Source organism: Pleuronectes platessa, chromosome 14, assembly GCF_947347685.1.
Source record: "Pleuronectes platessa chromosome 14, fPlePla1.1, whole genome shotgun sequence".
Lineage (NCBI taxonomy): Eukaryota > Metazoa > Chordata > Actinopteri > Pleuronectiformes > Pleuronectidae > Pleuronectes > Pleuronectes platessa.
The window spans coordinates 13008994-13035316 of NC_070639.1; the positions used below are offsets into that span (position 1 = coordinate 13008994).

At 41.0% G+C, this 26323-nt stretch overlaps 1 protein-coding gene across 2 annotated transcripts; it reads right to left on the reverse strand.

The window, feature by feature from the left end:
• Nucleotides 1-1136: 1136 nt before the first annotated feature.
• map3k20a (mitogen-activated protein kinase kinase kinase 20a) lies at nt 1137-25490 on the reverse strand. Of its 2 annotated transcripts, none has more exons than XM_053439949.1 (20): nt 25292-25490; nt 23155-23341; nt 21151-21238; nt 17396-17497; nt 16757-16822; nt 16612-16640; nt 16061-16198; nt 13349-13435; nt 13099-13173; nt 12903-13009; nt 10353-10488; nt 6165-6209; nt 6027-6057; nt 5760-5899; nt 5609-5671; nt 5228-5317; nt 3293-3409; nt 3082-3156; nt 2774-2924; nt 1137-2268 (listed from the first exon to the last, which is right to left on the reverse strand). In XM_053439949.1, the coding sequence occupies exons 2-20, from the start codon at nt 23311-23313 to the stop codon at nt 1550-1552; spliced, it is 2418 nt and encodes an 805-aa protein (XP_053295924.1). In that variant the 5' UTR covers nt 23314-23341; nt 25292-25490; the 3' UTR covers nt 1137-1549. The 2 variants fall into 2 exon arrangements, with proteins under 2 accessions (XP_053295924.1, XP_053295923.1); XM_053439948.1 differs by having other exon boundaries at nt 23155-23344.
• Between the last annotated feature and the right edge of the window lie 833 nt (nt 25491-26323).

Below are 26323 nucleotides of genomic sequence, written 5' to 3' on the forward strand. Positions count from 1 at the left end.
ATTGACAAACATATGAACTGGATAAGCACTTAGTAGAGTGCCTACCTCCGCCAAGGCCTTACGGTTCCTCTAGATCAGTGTTCTTCAACAGAGGTTCCGCGACCCCTAGGGGGTCCGCGGGGGTACTGCAGGGGGGTCGCGAAATTTTTGGTTGATAAGACAATTATTTTTTTTTTTTTTTTTTTTCAAAAAAAATGTTTACACAAAATTCACCTCTTCGGAACCAGAATTTTATATATTGTCTTTAGATACACATTGACATGAATTCAAGATATTGTAGCGAACGGATAAATTGAGGCAGAAGACGTTATCTTCAGTCAGCAATGCACACATTCAGCTACACACAGTAGCTCTCTCAAGCTGGGCACCGGTTCACAGCCCCTTTCATGCAAATACGACAGCACAGGCACTAGCCAATCAGATCGCGTTTATGCTCACGTCTAAAGAGTGCGAAGCTCAAAAATAAAAGATGGCGGATCAAACTCTGTAGATGGTCGTATTTGTAGCTAAAAGTTGTTTGTTTGACTTTTTTTTGCTTCGATTTTAAAATTTTTTCCGAGAAATAGTAAAAAAAACATTACTGTAACTGAAAAATAAGTCTGAGAGGATTTGCGAGGTGTCTGAGCCACCTTTCTAATGTTAGCATGCTACTACCCACAAGGGTAGTATTGAATGCACAATAACAGGGTAGCTATGTTTATACATGGCACTAGGCCCAGAATAATATAAACACTATTTTATGCAATTTATATAGTAGGGGTCCCTGCTCCATCTCACCATCAGTTTCAGGGACCTTGGCCTGAAAAACGTTGAAGACCCCTGCTCTAGATTCAATCAAGTTGCACCAAATTGTACCCACTCATGGATTTAGGTCCCTAAATTTATCTTTGTTTCATCAATATTCATAATTATTCCCTGGGAAAAAAATCATTGTTTCAATGGTAATAAAGTGGAAAAAAAATCTGGATCCGCACTAAAATAGAATAAGTTCTTCCTTGGCCCATTCTGCATCCTTCAACCAAGTTTCATGATAATCCGTCCTGTAGTTTCAGCATCATGCTGGAAACATTAGATAGTAAAATGTATCTGTATGTTGACATATACTGTACAAAAAGAGAAGAAACTCAGAAACAAACGATTGGAAGAAAAAGTCTGAATTTTAATTTGTCCTTGGGTCATAGTGTTATAACACTTTATTTAGTTACTTGTGAAAAACTGGCCTGATAAATAAACATATATTTTTATGCAAAATTATCACTTGAAGCCGTCAATTTAATGAAAGGAAGAACAGGTACTCTATTATCCTTTATACATTTTATTTTTATTTTTTAAAGAGCATTATAGGTTTCTTATATTAACCAGACAGCAGTCGGATAAAAAATAAAAACCTAATTTGGTCATGCATATGTATTTACATATATCATAAGTATCAGTGTATCCTCTTAAAACAACTTTTAGCAATGTGGCGAGACATAATTTATGTGCATAACCATTTCAGTGCATGACATGTTCAGCCTACAAGGAGCTGTCAGTTCCTGAGTGGCCCACGTTAAGTTCTGCCACCAGCACCACGCCCCCCCCTGCCGCCTCTCCTCTGTCGACCTCGGACTTGTTTATTGTCCTGACGTGGTAATCTTTTCTGCCGCTCCACTTTGATCCACCCTCCGTCGCTGGCTTTGGCCCCTTCTTTATCCTCCCTGGGGTTTTCCGTCACAGACAATATACCTGGTATCATGGGTAGGCGGTTCACTGATGTGGCGCTGTAACTGTTGGACCGTGGCCTCCCTGGCTGTCGCGAGGTTTTGCTGGTTCTATTAGGACCATAGCCTCTAGTGTTGGTCAAGGCGTGCCCCCTACCCTGCGCTAGTCCTACATTCAACGTGCTGCCAAAGTAGAAGTTCTTGCGGTGGTCGTGCACGGCTCCAGCACTGGCCGGGCGCTCTCGTTCCCGCTCGGAGGCGCTCTCTGACGTGGTGCTGGAAGGACTGCTGCCCTTTGACCCCAGATGGAGCGACGACAGTTTGGCCGACAGACTGGCAGTGGGCGAGGAGCTGCGCGAGTCAATCCAGGGCTGTGCTCGGAGGCGGTTTGGAGAGCGCCGCACAGCTGCAGCGTAAGAGAACTCCTGGCTTTCATGTGCAGACAGAAACTGAGGCAGCGTGCGGGCGTCGGAGCTGGTGAAGGTCGGTCGAGGAGCCGTTCGCTGCGGGGACTTAGCGGTCCTCATCTGCCGCAACCTCACATTGTGCATCCACATAGGATCAATATCTAGAACAGAAGATCAGCAATGATTAAAATAAGGGACATTTGGTAAATATATTCCTACTATCTTATTTTTAAGTCTATATCAGGTTATGGTGCTTTCAGTCATTATGGTCCTAGTTTATGGAAATCTCTTCAGCATAAAATCCACTCTGCTATAACAGTCTCTTCTTTTCAGTAAAAGCTTATTTTCTTGAAAGCTGAAAGTATTTTTCGACAGAGATTGCAGCTTTTTTCCCATATCATTATTATTACTATTCTCTTTCAATAGTAACAATGCCTTCCTGTTCTATTCCCTTTTGATTGTGATGCTATGTTAATATAATAATACTTAATCCCACAGCTTTTTTCATTTGAGATTTTCTTTACTTTCTTATCTAAAAGCATCATGACTTTGAACTTGACATCAATTAATGGAGAATTCACTAGCAAAACTTTGAAACTGCCCAGCAGTGAAAACTGTTGCCTGTGCACTGGACTAACACAACAAAACTATTAATAAAACTATTACCGGAGCTGGACCAGTCCTTGGGGTTCCAGTCGATGCTGTCCGGTGCCGTATCGATGACCAGCTCCACCAACTTGATCTCGTCTTGTCCACCATTGGCACCCCACGTCACCGTGCCGCTGTGGCGGGTGCACTTTGGTGACTTGACGTCATTCTGAAGTGTTAAGTAAAAAGGAGATGTCAGGATATTTGGTTTCAGAAAGCTTCAAGCTAGTTTCGCTGGTATCCTAGTAGATATTAGAGTTGAACGGATAATACCAAGATGTTTATTGTTTTGCGAGTTGCCTCCCTCAGAAGCTGAGTTGACTCACCTCATAATTGACTATGTAGTCCACTTTCTGGTTCTCTTTTATTCCGACGATCCATTTGTCCATCACAAAAGGAGGCTGGGTAGTAATAATATTAGTTTGTTAAAAATACGTGACAACTGGAATCACACTACAACAACACTGTGGGTAGAATGCAACCTTAGATCAGACAACACTGAGAAGACATGAGTGATAATGTGTTTTCTGAGGACACCTTAGTCATCCGCAGGACGTCCACATCCTGTTGGTTGGCATTAAAGATGACATCTTTGATGTAGGTCACTGCGACGTCATCTCCGTCAAGCTCCATGTACATTTTCCATTTGCAGTCCTTGAAAGAGAAGAGGCATTATGTAGATACTCAGAGAGAAAGAACACCCGATTATATGGAGAAGTGAACCGCTCTGTGTGGAGAACTTCATGAACATAAACCAACAGCACAGCCTAGAGGTGGTTTACTGGCAGTGACCACAGAGGCTCACACTGTGAGATGAAGAAAGAGTTTATAACATAAAAATATGAACAAATATTCTCAAGGTTGCAAAAAACGTATAACTTAATTATTCTAAATGGGATTTGTATGCAATATCTGTACTGGGCAGCACTTTGTTCAGTAAACAACTGTGACGTTTTATAAAATTGTTATGGCAGACAGAGGGAAACATAAATAGTAATTAACTTTGCTCAGACGTCGCACTAATCCGTGTCAAAATTCGATGTTTATGTTTGTTAATATTGGGCTAATTTATGAAGTTTTTGGCAGAAGAGATGGTTGTTAAGGGTGAAAACCTATTTTTTCCTCTCATGACTTGCTGCATGCGGCACACATCAAATCCTCACTAGGAGGCAGAAATCGGAACAATTCCCCATAGCTCCTCTCCCGCATAACCAACGCTGACGAAGCAGTAATGATTCTGACAATCCCCAAAAGCCTGCCACAAATCCACAGGTCACTGCTTAACCACACAGGGTTCACGGCACAGGCCAATCCATTGTGCAGTGATCACAGAGAAAGACATCAGAGGAGTGGCACTAACACACTCGTCTGAGGAGCCTTTCGCCCTCTCCTGCCTCGTCCCCGGGGACTGGACGCGGCTCAAAGGGGGCAGCTTCAGCAAGAGCTCTGGCTCAGAAACACACCGCTGGCCCCGGCGCTGGCCTGGTGTCTGCCCTGGACGGTCGCGCCGGGGCTCCCAGGTCCACGCTAGTCTAATCACTCCGGCAGAAACAATGTCTGGTAATGATGCCTAGGACCCGAGTGCGTCTAATGACAACTCATACATAATTCAGCACCTTTCACTTGGCTGCACGGTGATATCCTCATTAGTAGGGGACCCTCAGTGGCTGTCAGATGGTGGCCGCACAATCGCAGGCCCTCATTTTGTCTTTGAGAAGTGCAGCTGCTTCCATGACATCGCCAGCAAAGAGGGGCGAAGGAAAAAAAAAATGCAGTGCGGGTTTGTTTTATTTAGTGCAAAAAACCTTCCAGTTTGTAAAAACAAGGCTGACACAGAACCTGACACCAGGCAGGGGAAAATAATTAGCTCTCATTTTCTCAACCTCCTGTTTCCTTCTCCCTGCTGTGTTTTCTACCCACTAAACCACCACATGTCAGAAGAAATGGGAGGCAATTAGCAGTCTCGTTTCAGCCCTGCCGAACACACTGAAAGAGGACTATTTATGATGGGACAATGAACAGCTGAAAGATTAAATAACGTTTGCCTTTTAAAAAGAAAATGACTTCTGGCTAAATGGGCTATTTTTCATTAAATTCAAACAGCAAGTGAAGAGCCACCCTTTCTCCACAGTTTGAGGCCCTGAACAAAGGGCTGCGAGCGGGCTGCGGTGGATGCGGCACACGGGCTGAGAATGAAATGTTTATTTGTCTGGGTTTATACCCGTCTAGTGCTGCCTTCAATGGTCAGTATAACAGCCATCATCTCCAATCTTCAGAACAAAGCGCCTCAGTAGGAGGAGGCTCTGAAGCACTCACGGCTAAAAACAAGATTCTGTGCATTTATTTAAAAAGCAACAATTATTACCCAACGTTAACATGTGTGTTCACAGAGGCAGCGGTGAGATTTATCAGCCGCTCCCAGCTGCAGACTGTGTTGATGCAGGCATTGTGTGTGTTTGACTGCAAACTTACATGTTTCCCAGTTCCTGGTTTCCAGTGGTACCCAAACACCAGCTCCAGATTCACAGTTTTGCTCTTCTCCACCTCCTTCTCCAGCTCGTCCTGGGAGGCAAAAATTGCGAAATGAAATGTGCGAACCCTAAAATGGGGGCGGTGTGGCCAAGGGGGTAGAGCGGGCGTTCTCCAACATGAAGGTTGCCGGTTCAATCCCCACTCTTCCCCATCTGCATGCCGAAGTGTCCTTGGCAAGATACTGAACCCCTAAATGGCCCCTCATAAATGTTGAGTGTACTAACAATGTAAGTCGCTTTGGACAAAAGCATCAGCTAAATGACATGTAATCTAAGGTAATGTAATGTAAAATGGCTTCCTGACAATAAAGAGAGACCATACCTTGAACAGTGGAGGGAAGTGCACGAATCCAAGGAAATCGTTAGTCAGCTTTTCAATTTCACCCTGCACAAGAGTAAAGGTCAGATTAACCGTCTCTCCAGAGATCTATGAATTATGTGTGGGTTTCTGAAAGTTGCGGTTAATGCCTTGCCTTAAGGTGCATAACGTGACCTTTGGACTTGACCCCCATGTCGCGCATGTCGTATTCCGTGAGCAAAAGTAACGTCTTTCCAGTGATGTGATTTTTTTTAAACAGGTCAGCGTACATCTGCATGTCACATGTACCTTCCCCTGATATAGAAAAGGAAAAACAACCAGTTTGAGCAATCTAAATAAGATTCTGATAGTCAATAAGAAAAGTCAAAGGTGCCCAAGTCAGATATTATGGTTTAAAACATGAGAAAGAAAATGTACAAACCTGCACAAAATAGTTGCTGCATCCAGAAAAACTGAATAAATTAAAAGAATCAGAGGTTATTTTTTAATGACAATGTTATTAAGACATCAGTAAGTATGTATAGTAGTAGTAAGGTGTAGTAAATACACTGATACTGACCACATGCTCCTCAGTCCAGGCATAGATGTCATGATTGGGCAGCAACTGCACAGAAACACGACACAAATTAATGTTAAAGCAGTAAAATATCGACGTGTGCATTTATGACTCACAATCTTCAAGTAAACATCACAAGACATTAGTAAATGTGATTAAAAGGGGAAATAGACGTGTTTTTCACATCTTCAGAGCCATTAATTTGCCGGTTATTGTGCTGTGTGATTAAGAAGAATCGCCTCTAATGGTCTATACCAAACCGAAAACGTCCATCTGACTGATCTCACGTGATCTATCTGAACGATAAGTTATTTATTGCTCATTAAATGTAATCAGGCAGAAAGCCGCCAGCCAAAATAAAGATTTCATCATTGTGCTCATGAGACATGGTGCGCAGTGACAGAAATAATGCAACGGAAAATTGGAGGAAAGACGACTAAATGAATGAGCGGGGCCCCATTCACTGTCTTCTTCCCGAGACGTAATGAAAACAGCTCAGACTATTAAGTGAATGCCAGTCTCGATATCGCTGCCATACATTTCTGTGCAGACGCCTCATAAAGCTGCTCAGCCCCGCAGCATTGTCTGCCACCTTCACTGCTGCAGCTCGGAAGTAAACAGATTCAGAAACACTCCTCCACTGCCAAAGTCCCATCGGTGAAAGTTAACGTCACTTTTCCCTCATAGTGTATTGTGTTTCATAAATGTGCTGCCACGCTTCTGTTATTGAGATCCAGAGGGTTCCTGTTGACAAAAGGTGCCGGAATTACAAATTCATAATGCTGACACACTTTATGTTTATGATATATGTGGGATCTGGAGGGAACTTTGAGTTTGGTTCAGTTCACACAATTCTGCCCCCATGTGGACTAATGGATGCTTGGTAACCAGGATATGAAGTGAGAACTCAGTCACATGTTGTGAAAGTTAGTGTCACAAGAAAAGGCAAATAGCTAGGAAATGATATTTTGCAACCGTAGTAAAAAGATTTCACTCACGCTGGGTTCTTCATGGCCTAAGTTACACAAAGACCCAACATGACATAGTTGAATGTTTTTCTATTACACACCATTCACATACTGTCTGGACTGGACTAGAGGAGCTGGAGATCGAACCACCGGCCTTCTGGTTAGTGGACTGATCTCCTGAACTATCTTCCCTCTCTCCCACTTTCACGCTCAACTCTGTTATGACAAATAAACGCCTGAAGCTCAGAATATATATATGTTGTTAAATCACTAAGTTCCCACACATGGAAAGTAATAAAATTAATCCAAGACAAACAATTGAACAGAGAAAGTGAATAGGAACTGATTTATTGACAAAATAATGAAGAATGCAGGAAAATAAAATCACACCAAGAAGCTGTGTGTGTGTGTGTGTGTGTGTGTGTGTGTGTGTTTATTTGTAAATGTAAATACTGCTGAAAGTATGTGTTAATTACACGTGTGTAGGGACTGATGGCCTGGGAGTACAGGCGATGTTTGAATAGGAGTATTAGCTCATGGCAGCGAGGTAACAGGCAACAACACAGGGATACAGAGGATTACATCCTCATGAGACCCACTGATGATCACAAGTGAAGGGGACAAGTTAATGGGCTCTGCTCAGGGAAGCATGTCCTTCACCCAGATCAGGCATAAATACCAGTGACTCAGTGCTAATGCTAATTCCTTTGTCTCTACTGAAAGTACAGCTCTTGATACTAATATTCAGATTAGATTGTACAGTATTATACTGTATGTTAAATGTTTCTATGGATGGAAATTATTTCGTTAAAATTGATATATTGGTATAAAACATAGACTTATATAAAGATGGTTGACATGATGGATCTACAAAAGTGAAGCCAAAGTGCGTTGATCGCCATCTGGTGGCTGGTGGCAGTAAACCCCATGATGAACATGATTTTAGATAGTTATCACACTAATCTTTGTCCTCTAACTGCTAATTTGGCCTCATTTCTGGATTGAGGGAGGAAGTGAAGACATCTGTATCTATAGTCTATGGTGCAGAATGGGATTTCTGATTGAGCCACTATAGGGGAAAGTATTGTTAAGTAGCATTTGTTTTTAATTTAGCAGGATTATACAAAATCTACTGAACCGATTCCATGAAATTTGTGGAGTGTTGGATCCAAGGTGGACCCAATACATTTTGGAGCGGATCTGGATAATGAGCTGGATACAGGATTCTTTAACTTGGCGAGGTAGGCCCTATAGCCTTGACAGAGATCTGCGCTCTCAGAGCCTTTCTAAATAATTTCCTTCCAAAAAAGTCTTGCCTGGGAAGTAAAAAGTAAAATAAGCAAATGAATCTGACAGTTGCACAGTGTAGTCCGTCTCCTGCTGTTTTGAACCTGGGTCACTCAGAGGAAAAAACATGTACTTTCTCATCCTGGTAAGAGAGTGCATCTCAACAACTGCACTCCACCACATCCATAACAAATTGGCCAATCTTAATGTCAGCAAAATGTCACTTCATCATAAAAGCCTGGTCTTCTCGAGGCAACCGGCTTGTGTGGCTCTTTCTTCACAGCATGGCACTATAGAGCCAGTACATTAGGCATACGCCAAATGACATCCATAATATACATAGGTGGAGGGTTTCAAACGGGTTCTATAATATGCCCCTGTGCTACATCGAGCTATTACTGGATTTATATCGTGAACAAAGCAGAAGGAAAGCTACGCCCAGACATGTTTTAAGTAATGATTATCGAAATTATAAAATGATCAACGTGACTTAACAAGCCGTTCGTTTCTTCGAAGTCCGCAAACACTAACAACGCAACCGAGCGTGTTGTGGCAATGCCAAACACGGGAGAGGCTTTATTCACTGTTGTCAGGCCAAGTGAAGCATCCAGCACCCAGAGTCATGTTGATTTTGTGTCCTTCCCTGACACAGCTCGACTTGGAGGAGTTCTGCTTGGCCTGCATGTTGACCTGCATGCCCGAGTGGAGCACAGGCCAGCCGAAGTCCACGGAGAACATGTCCTTAAAGCCCTTCACCACAGACTGCAGCTTCACCCCCTCGTTACTCGAGGCTGTGATCTCACACGACATCCGCGAACTGTTCGACTCCTCCGTCTTTGACTGATAGAACGACTTAGAGCTTATCTTTTTTGCCACAGGTAAGAAGAGCTGAGAGGCAGAGAGACAGGGAGGAAAAAAAGAGGGGGAGGAAGAGGGGATTGAAAAGAAAAGGAAGTAATCAGTTTCAATCCAAAGAATAAAGTGTAAAATAAGAAAAGTGGGCAATTTTAAGCTCAACACAAGAGGTGATTTAGAAAACAAAGGGAACAAAGCAGAGGTGTGGAGCAAAGGAAGATTTGGACAAGAAAGGAAACACAGGAAATGATTCCAGTGTGTTTGATTCAAACAATTTCCTGATTCCCTAGAAATTGTGTGTTGTTGAGCGACATCCTAAATGATATCTGTACTCTGCACCATTGTGCCAGGCAGTTTGATATGAATCATTGTGCATCCTTCACAGAAACACCAATGAAAAACAGTTACGGGAATAACAGATTGATAGAAATGCAAAACTTTTGATAAACAAATGCTAATTTCTGGCATTTTTCAAGCAAAATTCCAAATATCGGTTGGTTTTACTTCCTCAAAGTGAGAATGGGATAATATTTTGTCTTTCATGAGGTAAAAAGAATATATTTGAGTTTTGGAATGATCATCAGATAAAACAAACACTGTGATAACTGCATAATATATTGTTAAGACTTAAGAGAGAGATTGGTAAGGATGTTAGGAAAAATAAATTCAGCAAAACAAAAGGAGACAGAAAGACCATGATGAAATTCTTGGACTGCAGTTTTCACTCTGTGCATCATGCTGCAAATGTTCCTGTGCAGCTGTCATGCACTACACTGCATATAAATGCAGTATTGCCCGATGGTGTCTGCTTCAGATAATGTTCTCATAATGTGCTTCCGCCCTCTTCTCATTCCACGCTTTTTATTTTCATCTCACTGCTTCTCTATTTCCACTTCACCCCGGAGAAAACATCAGGACGATTCTGTCCCTCTCTCGATGCGAGTGAGGAAACCAGTGTACAGCGAATGTAAAAGTGAGGTGTTGTTGCTGTGAGCACTCGACGGCGTGCGGCAGCTGACCTGAGGGTCAAGAGGAGCCGAGGTGCAGCCAAGGTGAGGGGGGGGGATAGGGAGGAACTCACCGGGGTGTTGGACTGTTCAACCAGTTTGCGCTCCCACATCTTCAGACGCCGCTCGCGCTCCTTCAGCTCCTGCTCTTTAGTGCTCAGGTCTCTCTCCAGCTTCTTGAGTCTCTCGAGTGTAGCTTCAATCTCACACCTTCAGTTTACAGCAATAGACAATATAACGTTAGTCTGTCTCCCAGTACCTTCCACCTTCCTTACTCCTGCCTATCGCCCTCTGTGCCAAATATTGTACCATGTAGTCAGGCCTTACAGGTGCCTAGAGTTCAGACCAAACAGGGATGGCATTTAGCCACTATGCTGCCCACTACTTGAACCAGCTTCAAATGGATCTCAAACCTGCCCTAACCATCCATTGCTTTAAAAAGAACTTAAAAACTGCTCTGTTTTCCAGTGACTCCACTTGATCACTTAATCTCACACTTTTTGTATGAAATCAGCTTTTATACTGTTTGTGTACTTTTGAAACGTTAAATGAAAAAAAACACTATACAAATACATTTTCACTGACTTGCCTAAAGGGGTAAATCTTTATGGCTCACAAAATATACCCCATTTGTTGTTCTAAAAGTCAACTTACGTCCTAAAAGAACTGGGCGGTAACTTTTCAAGCAAAGTTACTCTTGAGGAGTAAATACCAACGAACCTGTTAACCACCACAACACTATTCATAATTTATGGGTTGTTAACATGTAAAAAGTTTGACCTATAAGATGTGGCCTGTATTCTGTATTAAACACTTCAAGCACATGTGACTTTATATGACTGCATCAATACATTAAATGGCATCTTTGGGAAATTTGGGGATTTCCACTGGCATTTCAGAAGCGGTCCTGTGGGTTGGAAAAATGTTGGCATCTCATTAAGTTTAAGAATTAATAATAGTGTTTCATCATACAGAGAAATAAGTTGTTTGGAGGAATTCCTTTTTAGTTGAGGTGTTTTCATGAAATCTGTGGATCGAATGTCACCAGAAGAGTGGCGCAGTACTCGGACAGTAAGTAGTGATACATATCGAAAGCAAAACTAACTGAAACCCGTGTGTAAACAGCCACGTGACACCCTGCAGGCAGAGAGTGATTAAGCGTCTTAGAGTCTGAAGCTTTGAATGCCAGGGACAGGACAATGCCTCGCGCTCGCGTCACGCTGAGGGAGTTTGTTTCGCCCAGCAGGTGGGGCTGCACATTGTGTTGTGGAGCACATGCTGAGCCTCTGCCCAACAGAAACGCTCTCTTTTCATAAGCACATGCAGCCCAGGCAGGAAGGCCCATCCCCTAACTCCACCGCATCCTCCACCCCAACGCTTCCAACCTCAAACAATTTCCACTTCCCAAATAATTTGTTCTTCAGCTTCCCACTTTCCTGATAAACTCTAAACACATCCAAATTTTAAATACAACAGTCAGAAAAATGTTGCTTCTTCTGCAGCTCCCACTGCATCTCAGCTCGAAACAAACAAACACATTTATTTTCTTCTATTTATCCAGACAAATCAAACTAGGCATTTTTAATTTTCAAGACTGTGTCTAAACTTTCTGCACAGCAGGAGACTTCTGTTCAGGTTTTTAACTTCATCTGCCTATGTTTATATTGAAGTTCTCACCAAAATAATTTCATACCACACGGATATTACACACAAAATGGCTTAATGATAAAAGCTAAAAAAAATAGATAACTGATGGATCAAATAAGAGATAAACATGCTCAAATCAATCATTATTGGCAAACCTTTTAACTTCCTGTTTCAATCTATTGGTTCTATTGAATCTATACATATAAAGTAAACCAGGCAATGATTCCATCAATGTGCAACCAGTAAAAATGAAACAAAGTCAGAACTTCAATCTCGTCATGAGTCTTTCATCTGAAGCCAAATCGGCTGAAGTACAGAAACAGACAATGCTCAGTTACCTTCTGCATCCACCATATACTGTACATTTCTGGGTAATGCACACCAGCTACCTGGGTGAATTAAATACAATAAATAAATCTCTTTTCTCTCGCCTCTCCTCCCGCTCTCAGCCCGTGGAGATTTCTCCCTGTCACAGGATTTATCACTTTCTCAGTTTCCCAGAGTCTCACTCCAACTTGCTCCACCTGCAGATGGCTGCCCGGACACGATGCCACCAGCACAACTTCTGAGGGAAAAACCTCAGAGCGCAGACAAGCCCCACAGAGAGGCAGACAGAGAATAAAGTAACAGCTGAGACTCAGGCTGTGCTGAACATCACCAAACCTCCAGCTGCTCATACAGGCCAATTAAACACTTCTACTTGAAAAAGATGGTGATTATTTTAGGGCCTTATGGGTAAAGAGAGGAAGTACATCCAGATGGATGATTCTTTGGAGGTTTTCATGCCTTTATGTAGCCATCAGTGTAATTATTAAAGATCTATATGCACGATCTCGAGTCCTTTTTGTATTTCATGGCCCCCATCAGCTACATTTCCACATCATTCTTTCAAAACAGTTGCACATTTCCTTAGGCTGAGGCAGTATATTGGGTTATAAATACATTTATTGGGTCTGGAGAATGGATGATCACATTACCTCCATTCAGCCTTGTTGTGAAGGAAGGAGTTGCACTGTTCAGGAAGTTGGCTGTCGTTAGACATGGACTCCAAAGTAGAGAGGATCTGTTTGAACATTGGCCTTTCCTGAATGAACATAGAAACATTTGCTCTGTACGTGAGTCATGACAACATACATATTTTGTTCATGTAATGTAACTTTGTGGACGGCTCACTTTTGGCTCTGTTTCCCAGCAGTTCCTCATGAGCTCAGCAAAGCTGGCAGGACAGCCACTGGGGATGGTTAACCTCTGAAACACACACATGGTGAGATAGCAACATGAGCTGATTATTCAATAGATATATATGTATATTCATTATTGAATTGATTGATTATATTATATAAAGTCAACCATGCACTGGTGAGGCTTAAACAGTGACTCTGTGTGGAAGACAATAATATATTATAATAATAATTAATAATACCTCGTTTTTCTCCACCACGAGCCAGGCCACTTGTAAACCTTCCAGACCTTTGAAGGGGATCTCTCGGGTCAGCATTTCCCAAAGCACCTGTCGCATAATCCAGAGCCAAGGTCAGTTCACAGACACAATTTCAATATCACACAATATACACATTCATGTATGTGAATGAACTGCCATAGCAGCCAAGAATCTGCTGGGTTTCTCCGCCGCATGATGGGATTTAATTTTTTTTTTAGAGATGAATACATTCAGAAGTATGTTTTATCTGTTACTACTATATGTATATTCGTATATATTCAAAACGCTCAATACTATTGGTCTTTGAGAGCAAGTGTAGCTTATGAAATAGAAAAAAATACTATACAAAAATTTAGTTTGTTGTCTGCATCGTCAGGAATAAGACAAGGTGATGAATGACAAACAGCCATTAACTCTATGCATATACCTTGTGTTTTTGCATTTCTGCACTTGCCAGCTTCCTGTCATTATATATATATGTATTTTACTATAGAAATCAGTTCTTCATAAAACACGTCTGAGGCAGAAAAGGGCATACTTAAATCTGCAATCATTCTGCAGTAACTCTGGCATAAAAGGCCACTCATTGCAATCACAAACATTGTCTGTTTTACTCTTCAATTCATCCTTGTTTGAGAGGGGCTGGAATTTCGGCTTTAAGTCATTTGAAGATAAGTGGTAATGATTTCCAACTACTCACAAATGTCTTTACACAGACACTTCGCAAGAATATTGTCAGGAATAAGAACCATAAAGTCCCAGTGAGAGACTGTACTTCTGCAAAGGTCAAAAAATGCTACTGTCCACTTAGGCATGGAAAATAATGCAGAAATGAAAATGGGACAGGGCTACTTATTTTTCTGGGCCATGAGCGACCAGCGTACTTCAGTGAACTTTCTTTGAGTGCATGAGGCATATTACGGACTGGATATTTTTTAAAGAGAAAAACGCAATAATGTGCTAAGTTTCAGTCTTTTCTTCCAGCAGAATCACAGGACCTCCTCCTCCTCCTCCTCCTCCTCCTCCTCCTCGCTCTTCTGTTCTATTCCCCATCACCTCATGAGCTCTTCAGTGCGGCTGGGAATTACCAATATGTAACTTAAGCTTGGACAGGGAGGGAAGCACCCAAATATACTGGCGTGTGTAGCACTCAACTTTTTAAAGTCATCTTTACAAATATAAATGTTATTGATGATGTTTGGCTTTCTGGTACTGGTAACATTGGAAAAGTGATACTGTAATGCACAATTAATTTGGTATTTTTGTGGTAATGCATATATAATGATACAAAAATAATTTACATGTTGATAAGGATGTCGATTACAATGAGAAGAGTCAAAGCTTTGAGACATTCCAGTCAGCTAGACTCTCCAATATATATACAGGTCCATTTCTACTTGCTCCAGATTGACCCTTTGCACACTGTTGACCTGTTTAGATTTTGTTAGTGAAGAGACAGGGTTGCCTGCTCCGCTGTTGAGGCTTCTGCAGCTTCGAGCCAAGGGGCTGAAGGAGGCTGTTAAACTTGCATCGAAGGGATAATAGGTGACTGATTACTCCACTGAATTCTGAACATTCGCCACAAAGTAAATGGAACTCTCCCTCTCTCTGCTTTTTACTGTGGCTGGCTTGACAAAATCAAAAATGAACTTGCTGCTCGGCAATTCCTCAGCGAGCCAGATGCTCTTGTTGAGTTGACTAGACATATTGACAACAATACAAGAAGGAGGAAAAGGGAGAGATTTCATTCCTCAGGTCCCCGTGCACCTGTCTTCTCTTCTTCTGTCACCACCGAGCCAGTCAAGTGTACAACTCGAGTCCATGCAACTGGAAAGGACCCATCTTTCTCTCCCAGGGGAATGCAATCAACGTCGCATGGAGAATCACTGCATGTACATAGGAACTTTGTCACTTCCTGTCAAGTATAGGGAAATACCCAACAGTACCACGGAGGGTACTGACTCCCAGAAATATCAAATGACCTTTAACTTATGCACATGTTCCACACACTAACTTTTTGGATTCCTCTTCATCCTGTCAACGCTACATCCTGCACAACCTGGACTCTGGAGTCCCACATTCAGGCCGGTGCTCTTGACAGCCACCTCCTCGCTTCAGTCGCCCACCACACAGCTCCGGTGCTTTCACTTATACAGTCAGCCCAATTGTTCTATTTCAATTTTTTTTATCTAATATTTAATCATCTATATGCTGGAATTTATTATATCAGGATATATATATATATATAAATATATATAATTTGAGATGTAGTGTCTTGTTTTGAATATGAATATGTACATTAAGAATAATCACTCTCCATCCACCGACCTCCTTCCACAGTCCAAAGACATGCAGTTTGGGATAATTCCACACTGATGTTGTAGCCTCTCACCTGATGTCACCTGGTACTGGCTGCAGCTCCCCCCGACCCTCAGAGGATAAAGGGTTTATCTAATGAATGAATGGCTGGACGCTCAAAACAATTCTCTTGCTGGAAAGTGTGTTTTCTCTCCCTCTGAGCACACTGAGTCACTCAGTGACTCATTACACATTAAGGGACTTATTATGAAGAACGGAAACCTCTGTCCTACCTGGTTTTTATCCTATAGGAAGCAAATATGTTCCAAAGAACTACACAACTTGCATAAGAGTAATGAGTTAAGTGTGACACTCCCCCAGCCCCTTGTCACTCACCACACCATAGGAAAAAGTGTCACAGGTCTCAGACACAGGCAGGCTCTGGATCACTTCTGGAGCCATCCAGGGAAACGTTCCAACCAAGGACATGTGCGTTGTGTGGGTCAAGAACTTAGACGCCCCAAAATCACAAATCTGAGGAGATAAGAATGGAATTGAGACTGATTTTGATGCAAAGATTGGTTTCTACTGTTGTTATCATTTAGGTCTGATATTGGCCGCTGCTTTAATCACTGCAGTGCCACAGGAAAATTTAATTTGAAACACTATGGTCTTACAACATATGTTCAGAGTAACATGACAGTTACAGAACAAACTACATCACAAATACATTCTGTCCCATGTTTATGATAAATATTCTTTCTCTTTGCAGTAAGACACAGCGGTTAATGATCTCAGTGGCTTCTTGCACATGCTAAGTTAGTCACTGCCCTCTTGTGTCCATATACTGTAGGTAAGTAACATATTAGTATTTCATGCTCATATTCCATTCAAACACATATAAATAAAAGAAACATTTTCCCTGTGCAGTCATATTAAAAACTCACCTTGAGAACTTTGTCTGCAGATAAAACAACTGAAAAGGAAAAAAGAGAGAACGCATAAACATATAAAATCCAGCATTAATTCTAAAAACTAATTAATATTAATTTTGGATGTATTGGTAAAACAATAATGTTGCAAATCTGTTACCATTCCTGGACTTCAGGTCTCTGTGGATCACCTTAATGGGTGCCTCTGAGTGTAAATAGTGCATCCCTACAGGGAAAGTAGAGATGTGTTTCATAAAGATAAATGAACAGATTTGATCAATCACATGACAGAGTAATACGTCTTTAAGCTGCTCGTGATCGAGCAGCTTAAAGACGTATTAATATTAATAAAAATATTATTTTGCTACACAAATAATATTTGTGTAGCATTCAGCCAAAATGACAAGAGCTGCTTTAAATAGCAATGTATACTGTTTGATGTTAATAATTGGGACTAATTTACTCTTGTTCATATTTAATTGTAGACTTATAGTACAGCTACACTGTCTGCACACACTGAAGCACACAGCAGTTGGTGATTTGTGTAAAACTCAATAATGAGGATAACAAATAGATATCAAATATTCTTTCTTGCTTTGTAAACATTTTGAGTACAAGAGCAGCTGAGGCGGTCTCTTCAACATATGTGACTGAAATTGCAGAATATTAATCTCACACAGCAGAATTTCAGCATTGGTTGTAATTATTATGTCATGTGAAATCACAATGCCCCACATTTGCATAATGCAAGCCTATAGCGGCTGGATATAATAGGGGGACAAACAACAGTCAACTTTACCTCGGCCCATGTCTGCGGCCCATGTCATGATCTGTCCCATGTCCATGTCCTCGCTCTCATCACTGGACAGGTATTCATACAGTGATCCCCCACTCGCATACTCTGTAAAGAAATGTGATTGTGTTGTAAATTCAAGGAGGTATTTTACATTAATGATAACAACAATAATTTTCAACCTATCTTATGCCTTTTTAAGCATTTTTCTACAAGTTTTATTTCTAGCATTGTACACCTTATTTGTATTCATTTTTGTTTTGCCGTTCTCTGCCATGATTGTGCAGCACTGATGTTATTTTAAATGCGCTCTATAAATAAATTTGACCTGACTTGAATTGACTAGTGCAGTAGGAGAGAGAGAGTTGCATAAAAACAATAAATAGTTGAAATCCTGCTTGACAACTCAAAGAACCCACAATTTCCAACTGCTCTCAGCACCAGCCTGCAGCTGTGGATAAGCTTTATATATCATAATGAAACTGAACAAACTGGTGTGTTCGGTCTAAAAACACAAAGGAACAATCTTTCTGCTCTGCTTCAACATGTTTCATACACTTCAGGCAAAGCTTTTGCAAACATCCTCTCTGTCACAAGAGATTTGATGAAGCTTTTGTAAATGAAATATGTCAAACTAATGTGATAATCAAGATTTTTGCTGTTAGTAGACATGTGGAGTAAAGTGCTCGAACCACTATTAACAAGCATTATCATAACAACTAACACAGCAGGGATCCACTGTTTGTGCATAATAACCTAATCATATCCCAACACAATGAATGTAAACATGCACAGCCACAAAGTAAGGACTGTAAATAACAATTAGAAAATACACCCGACAATTTAACATTTTCTATGGGCCTTTGTTTTTACTTGTATTGTAGCAGGGGCTGATGTAGAAAGTGTGTTTTAGATAAAGTAACATGCAGCAACATTAATATTCACCTTATTTCACCTGTCTCTGTACTTTGTACTTCAATAGGTTCATCCGCATTCCACAGATGATGTGATTAGTGGCTCTAATGTAAACTGCACAGTCATTTTAATCTCAGCTACCTCCTCAGAGGGAGGGAGGGCCATGTCACATGAGTGTGGTGCGAATCAGAAAAACAAATCACTGAACACACCAAAGCCAAAGAAGAACAAACAACAGCCAATAAGGAAACACAAATACATATACGAGGACAAAACGGCAAATCACATTGCACGACGCCAAATAAGAAAGTACAACAGCCAATAAGATTAAACGATGGCAAAACACAACAATTTGTCACAGTGGCAAATGAGAAAAAAATATTTGTTTTTGTGTTTTGTGACTTGTAACAATATTTTGACATTGTAATTTGCAATTCAGGGCCACCGTACAAATACACTTTAATTATCTTATGCGTTTTTACTCGGAACAATAACCAACTTTAATTTCCGTAGCTGATGACGGCTCGGAGTGACATCAGATATTTGTTAATCTGCTGCCGGTCAACAGAGACAAACAGGCGTCTGCAACAGGTTGTAGATTCGGGGAGCTGGAGAGAAGTGCTCGGCCCGATGCTGTGTGTCAACTGACCGGGGACATTTATAACACAGCTGATGAATGTGGACATTGCCTGGTCAGCGGGACCGTAAACATTTTCATGAATCTGGTGTTAATTAGATTCTGCTTTCATAGTAAATAAAGACACTAAGCAGCTCCTTGACAACAAAGCTGTTCTGTTTCACAGCTGCAAAACACTACAGCTGTTGCTGCGGAGGAGACACACACACTGTGAGGGTTTCAGAGGCAGCTCTGCAGGTCCTGCTCTGAAACTGTCTGTCTAGTGATCAAAACTTTAAATGCTTTCATCTAAATGTTAATGATAGCTGCTTCTTTCCTCAAATTGCATTTTTTTTTCATTTCTCTTTATAGACTCTTCTTAACTTTTCACATTGAAATGATCTGTTTCAGTCGTAGTGGCTTATTTACTTCGTGAGAATAAACAGGGACAGAAAACCCTTGATTCAATCATCTGTATAAAGTCTCATTAAAAGGGTGTTCTAACCTATTTAAAGAGGATATTTAGCTGTGAGACATGGAGTTGTGTGTATGTAAGTTGGTTTTAAAATGTATTGCACTCTAATATTACTGTGAGGTTCCAACCACAGAGTGATGTTGCAGAGGTTCCCAGCTCGACCCATAATATCAGGTATCTGTCTTCTAACACTCTCAAACTTACAGTTATAAACTTGATCTCAGATGACTGTAGTCATGCCAACAATTACTATGTCACACAATACTGGAAATATATTTACCAATTTAAAAAAGAAGGTAAAGAAACTTCCTTTTTTCAGTGAAATTAAGCTGGGCACATCATTTCAGTGGGTGTGATGTGGAGAAAATTATCGCCTTAATTAGGGCAGTTAGGGCAAAATTACGTGTTTTGTGACATCACTGGGACGTTTGAACTTTCCTTTCTTTAACATATACATAAACACTCCCTCAGAATCAATCATATTTCAGCCTCCTTATGTTGTTAACAGGAAGATGAGGAGAGAAAAGTAGTTTGAACACATCTGTCAGTATATAAACCTAAAAGTATCAACACCCATAGTCACGGGAAATAACCATATAACAGTTGACTGTAATCTGGTTATTAAAACATTAAAACATTTCTTCTAGTGAGATGTGAACTGTGGGCTAGATTGTAATATATTTCAAATCATTTCATATTCTTTGAGATGCTGAGCATTCATCCACGTGATGAAAGTATGTGATGTTCCCTGTTCAGGATGTGAATCATCTTCTTTCACAATGTGTTTTACTGTATTTCTGGCAGGGGATCAGTCTTTGTCTCAGTATGGACGAGACATTAGAAATAAAGGACCCGTGGGGTTTCTCCAACATTCAGCAATCCCTGAGTGTCAGAGTTTTTTATAGAACAGAAAATCTTTGTTCAGCCCAAGAGGCTCAGAGGTTCACTCTCTGATGCAGAGTGGGTAAACATATAAAGAGCCTATAAAGCAGCTTCTCATGTAGGCTGACTTGTTTCATCTAAACTGCTGCTGGAGGGCTCTGCTGCTGTTTTCAGGATAAAGAGCCTCTTTTATTTCGCTCATGAGAAAGAAGGAGTAGTCCTGAGTTTTACGAATGTAATTAAATTCTTGATTAAATGGTTATAAATTAGACTAATTATGTCACTAAATTAAACAATTTGTTGTTTGGCTTAAGCTTATTTATACAAATAAATTTAGATAATTAATGAATTAATTGAATCAACTAATCAAGAAAAATGTTTTTCACTATTGGTCAAACGAGAAACTATCTGAAATTCAAAGTGAGAGAGTGTGCGTGTGCATGTGCACGTGTGTCCGTGAGGGTGTGTGTGTTTATAAGGAGAAAGTTTTACCCCTCAACAGATGAATGAGACCACAGACTTTTACTGCCAGTGCACATACACACTTTACAGTAAAAGGCATCGAGGGCCCCTTGTTTTGTACAGTCCAAAGCAATGTGTGCTTTGCAGGGCGCGTTATTCTTCTCAGCCTCTAAATCAGACAAAAAACACACAACTGCTGTATCAACGTGTGCACTTCCCGAACCCTCCGCAATTCACTAATGCTTCCATAGAAACCTCGGCAGCATTCACTGTTGAATAAACTGTGCAACTGATGCAAACACATTCAGCTGCTGCAGCTTTCTAACATGATGAGGTCCAGTCGTCCCACTGCACCGTGCACTGCAACCTGTCAGCATGAATGGTTCTTCATTTGTTTTTTAAAAAACTTACCAGTAACGACTCCATAGTTGGGAGCCTCGATAACTGCACCATAAAACTGGATGATGTTACGGTGGCTGAGGACACTGAGGATTTCAGCCTGAGCAATGAAAACACAGAGAGAAAATATTAACTTCATCTTTTACATCATAAATACATTTTCTAAACATGTAACTGCAAATCATTATATGTGTCTGAAGAAAACAGGACTGGTAATCTACAGCCACTGAGCTAACATACTAATGTTAAAGCAACATTATGCAACTTTTTTACCTTAAAATAGCAGTAGATTTAAAATATTAAGAATCCTGAGTGGAGTTTGGTGTATTTGTAACGTAGGCGCTCTTCTGATTCAGGAAGCCAGGGATCATGGGTAATATCGACACTTCAGTTGTGTTTAAGTTCAGTTAGTGGGACTATGCTGTCAGAGCTCAGACACGGAGCTCCACAGATAATCCAAGCGATGCAGGACTCACACGTATGAGTTGAAAGGGCTTCAATCGAAAGGCTGCTCAGTCACATTGAATGGGGTGACTTCCTGTGTTGCTAAACTGCATTGTGGTTCAGTTACATTGCGTTGCATTGCCTTGCATGCGGAAGAAACACAGCTGCCAATCAAGTGCAGGCACTAACCCATCCAATCACATTACTTCATAGTCTTGCGTATAGGTGTGTGTGAGTCGCGCTGCAATTACACCTCCGAAATGCTAGTGGCAGTAGAGTTTCTATGCTGGTGTTGTGTATCTTCCGGTTTCTGGTCCGTGTCTCTGTTAACTTCAGAACTCTGGCAAGCGCTACTAAGTGGATCATGTTGGAGTTCGAGCTGATAGATGTTGAAGAGCAATTACTAGAACTGCAACAGAAAAGAAAGACGTCATCTGTGTTTGGTCCTTCAACTAAAAAAAATAAATGGCGGTGAGTCTGCCGGAGATGCAACGCTACCAAGCGGACCAATCACAGCTATTGCGATCTGAGTTGCCTCGGTGCGTATTTACATTTCTAGGGAGGCGCCCCTCAGGTTACGGCGTTGGGCTCTGCGTAGGGTACAGGTCTACGCATGGGCTACGGCTTCCACGCAGAAGCATGAATTTGGTTTTACTGCAACGCATACCTGTGAGTCCAGCTTTAAAGTTCTATAGTGTTGCTTTTAAGAGGTATAATGTCTTTCCATCTTATTTTTGTCTTCTGGGAGTGTTCTCATTTGCTAATTAGCGCAAAACACAAAGTTAAAAATAACAAAGTGTGAAGGTTAAGGGATTGCCATGAGCATCAGGTCATGAGCCATATCATAAAAAGCCATACATAAGTTGGTGAGAGATTTTAGTTTTAAAACACCACACACAAATGTGAAGTACATGGTGGCAGTGGCTTAAATGTCCAATCCTTTGTAAAACTGTTTTTAAGATATTGTAAACAAGAGCTACATGCGGTTGTGATTAAAAATAAAGGGGAGAGTATAAAACGACAATAATATAATACACAGTCCCAGAGGGTCTCATGTGTCATCGTTTAAAGAATGAATATAAAACTTAACAAAACCAATATATTTAATTGTAGTCAAACACTGTAATTAAAGGAACAATTGGCTGAATGAGAAAGTATTAGTTATTTTTTTCCCTGAACACGCATCTCTCCAACACTTGAGTGAAGCTGAATGGATATCTGTGATCTTTTACAGTTTTATAAAAGACATGATGAATACTTTTTCTGAGCCTATAAATGTGAAACAATCTCCATGAAAAGATTTCAGAGATAATTAATTTTTTCTTTTTAAGACAATGCCGAGCTTTCAAAGGGATTTCAAGAACGGTCTCTTCTGTAATTGGGCCAAACACATTCTTTCATTGGGCGATGTGGTTTCCTTTTGCAGCACGCTTCTGAGAGTGAGGGAGTATAATGACCATGAGTGACACGTATGGAAGTCACCACGTCCCACTAAATGGGGCAGCAATTAAAATGATTACTACACTGACAATTAAAAAGTATATGAAAAGCTCGGGCAATTACGACTCCTACCTCGTTCTCGATCTTGAGCAGCTTTTTCACCGCCACCTCTTTGTCCTGGGAGATCCACCTGGCTCGGTACACACTCCCGAAGCTGCCACCGCCGCAGTTCTCGAAGAAAATAATGTCATCAAACCTGACTTGCACGAAGGAGGCGCTTGGAGACAACATCTCATAATGACTCTCAGCTCCAACTCAGCTTCTAGGAGACGGGGGGGATATCACAAGAAAAGAAGGAAGCCTGCTTCATTAAACAAATTCCTCTATGATAAAACAAACTTGTTCCTCCAGTGCGTGATACTTCAAAGAATAGCTTCGCTCTGAACTACGACAACTGAGAGCGGGAGTCACTGCAGGTCAGAGGGACTCCATCAGGACCAAGAAGAGGCTGCTGTGCCGCCGGCGGATTCCTTGTGTGGTGTCGTTGTGTTATCCCTGATGTTAGCTCTGTGACTTACTGAGCATCCTCTGTCTCTTCCTACCAGCGAACACTGAGCTCAGGGTCCACACAGTTTGTTATGAGGAGGATGGCATGCTTGGTATGCTGTGATCACGCAGCCAAAGTCGCAGGCTACTCGAGTCTGGCCGGCTGTATTCGGTACAAGTAGGGTCATAAGAGAGAGAGAGAGCTAAAAACAGGGACTATAAACTGTCTGTGATTGTTTCAAACGCTGGGAGAGTCCCTCATGATCTCTTTATCTTTTTTGAATAAAAGAAAGATATCTCCCTGCCTGTGTAAAAGCCATACATGCTGCATTTGTGTAAACCAGGGTCAGGATGCGCATAATGCTGACAAACTGTCCATGCAGATGGATTATGTGGTTTTGCGTGTCCGTAACAGCATAAAAGCATCTTTTAAAGAAATAATTAATTACAGGAAATTGTTGCTCCGTTATTGTTCATAGGTTTCCCATTTACAGTTGCGCAATTACAGCTTTTAAAAGCTTGTTACCTAGGTCTTCATTGGGATGGCTATCCATCCCAGCGGGGAATGCCTCCATTGTCACAGAGGGGAGCCGTTCTGCTTCATTCAGCTTTCTGCTGATTTACTTGTATTCACGCTATACTTAGCCTCAACCCAATCTGCTCAGTGGACTGCCCCTACCCCCTCCCGTGTTGTCCGTCCACTCAAGAAGCCAGGGTTACTGGGATATGGCAGCACTCTGCCACTCATTCCTGCCAGTTTCTCACTTAATAGCAAACAACACTTCATCACCGCAACAATAACGTCTTGATAGAGCATATGTCCAACTGCATCTTGACCTGTCAGCGTCTAACTCCCATCCTAACAGCAATGAGGTAACATTAAAAATCCAGATGTTGATATCACAATCTTAAATACTTATTTTACAGTTCATGATGCCTTTGATGGCTTAAATCCAGATGTTGAATTCACAATCTTAGATACTGATTATACAGTGCATGATGACTTTAATGGCTCCAATCCAGATTTAGAAATTATAATCTCAAATACTGATTTTACAGTGCGTGATTCTTTTGATGGCTTAAATCCAGATGTTGAATTCACAATCTAATGACAAATTTTACAGTGCATTGTACCTTTGGTGGACTGAATCCAGATTTTGAAATTACAATCTTATATACTGATTTTTCAGTGCATGATAGCTTTAACGGCATAAATCCAGATGTTGAATTCACTACCTTAAAAACAGATTTTACAGTGCGTGATGCTTTTGATGGCCTAAGTCCAGATGTTGAAATCACACTCTTACATACTGAATTAACAGTGAATGGTACCTTTGATTGCTTAACTGCAGATGTTAACATAAGTGCAGCCATATCCGGACCTTAATGTCTTTAGTGATTATTGGGGTCTATATACAAGCACAGGCACAGTTCACTGCATCAACCAATAGAACAGTGGGAAAGTGTGTTACTCTGCTTCATGGTGTTATTATGACAGGACTGGACATGTAGTAATTACACGTACTCATTTAATAAGTATAATAATACGCTACTTTAAACGTGTCACACACAGCTCCAACCAGAAGTACAGTAAACCTGTACACACACCATGTGTACTTCTAAACAAGTATCAGTGTTTAAACTACAGTCACCCTCGTTCTTGTATGCATGTAAATCCCGTATCCACCTCCGACACCCGCCCTCCAACTCCCGCTGAACATACCGACATGAAGGGCGAGGTTTCCGGCTCCGCAGCAAGCTCGTCGTCGGTGCAGGTTCCACAAGACACAAACTTTCTCTGGAGAAGTTTCCGGGAAGGCTCATGTGACGTTTTCTAATTTCTCCGGTCGTTCCGCTGTGGTTTCACTGGTTACACAACTTCCTCCGGCAGCAGCCAACACACTGACTCCATCCCAGGCAACATACTGATGAAAGCAGCGCCCCCAGCTGGAGCAGAGGGGCACATCCTACCTGTTTGTGCAAATGTTTTTCTCATCGTCCTGGGACGGTGGTGCTCAACGTGTGGTCCGCGGACCAACCGAGGTCCCCAGTGTCATCTCTTTATTTTGTGACCTTCAACTAACTTCACTTTGTAACTTAAACTATATTAATTTCGATTTTCATGTCAATGTTATTTAAATGTATTTATTCATGTTGTATGTGTTTTGTCACATTAACCTTTAGTACTTTAAAGGAACTAAATACATGGACTCAATGAAGGGTATTTTTAAGATCCATCGGTCTAGTTTAATGTTATGGCACCCTATTATTTGACAGCTATAGTTAATATTTACTTAAAAACATAGGTTTGAATAACAAATAAATATGATGTATTCCTTTACGTAAAACAATCTGTCTATTAAGAAGATAATATGAGCTCCATCTGGACCACATACTATAATAACTTCTTACATGTTACTGCAGCAGTAATAACAACAATGCAATGATAAAAGACTATGTATAAATATTGCACTGACTAATACTGACTGTCTCCATGAGGGCATGCATTTTCTAATCGTCAAGGGAAATGTGGCTCATGATACCTTTTCTCTTTTTTTAATTTACTATGGAATATCACTTTCAGTTTTTATTATTACTTGTTATCTATTTTGCGCAACACTTCTATCTGTATTAGTTATTTGAGTCTGATACAACTATACCTCTTACTTTTTAATAATAAAAACAGGTTATAAGAATAGTGTGAAGTACATAAACATTGTTTCGGCTCATCTGTTGAGGGCCACAAAAGTTTTTG

Coding starts and splice junctions, on each gene's coding strand:
- map3k20a (XM_053439949.1), bottom strand. CDS start 23,313: ATGTTGTCTCCAAGCGCCTCCTTCGTGCAAGTCAGGTTTGATGACATT. Junction 13,436..16,060: donor ACACTTTTTCCTATGGTGTG/GTGAGTGACAAG, acceptor ATTATGCGACAG/GTGCTTTGGGAAATGCTGAC. Junction 6,058..6,164: donor CCTGGACTGAGGAGCATGTG/GTCAGTATCAGT, acceptor TAATTTATTCAG/TTTTTCTGGATGCAGCAACT.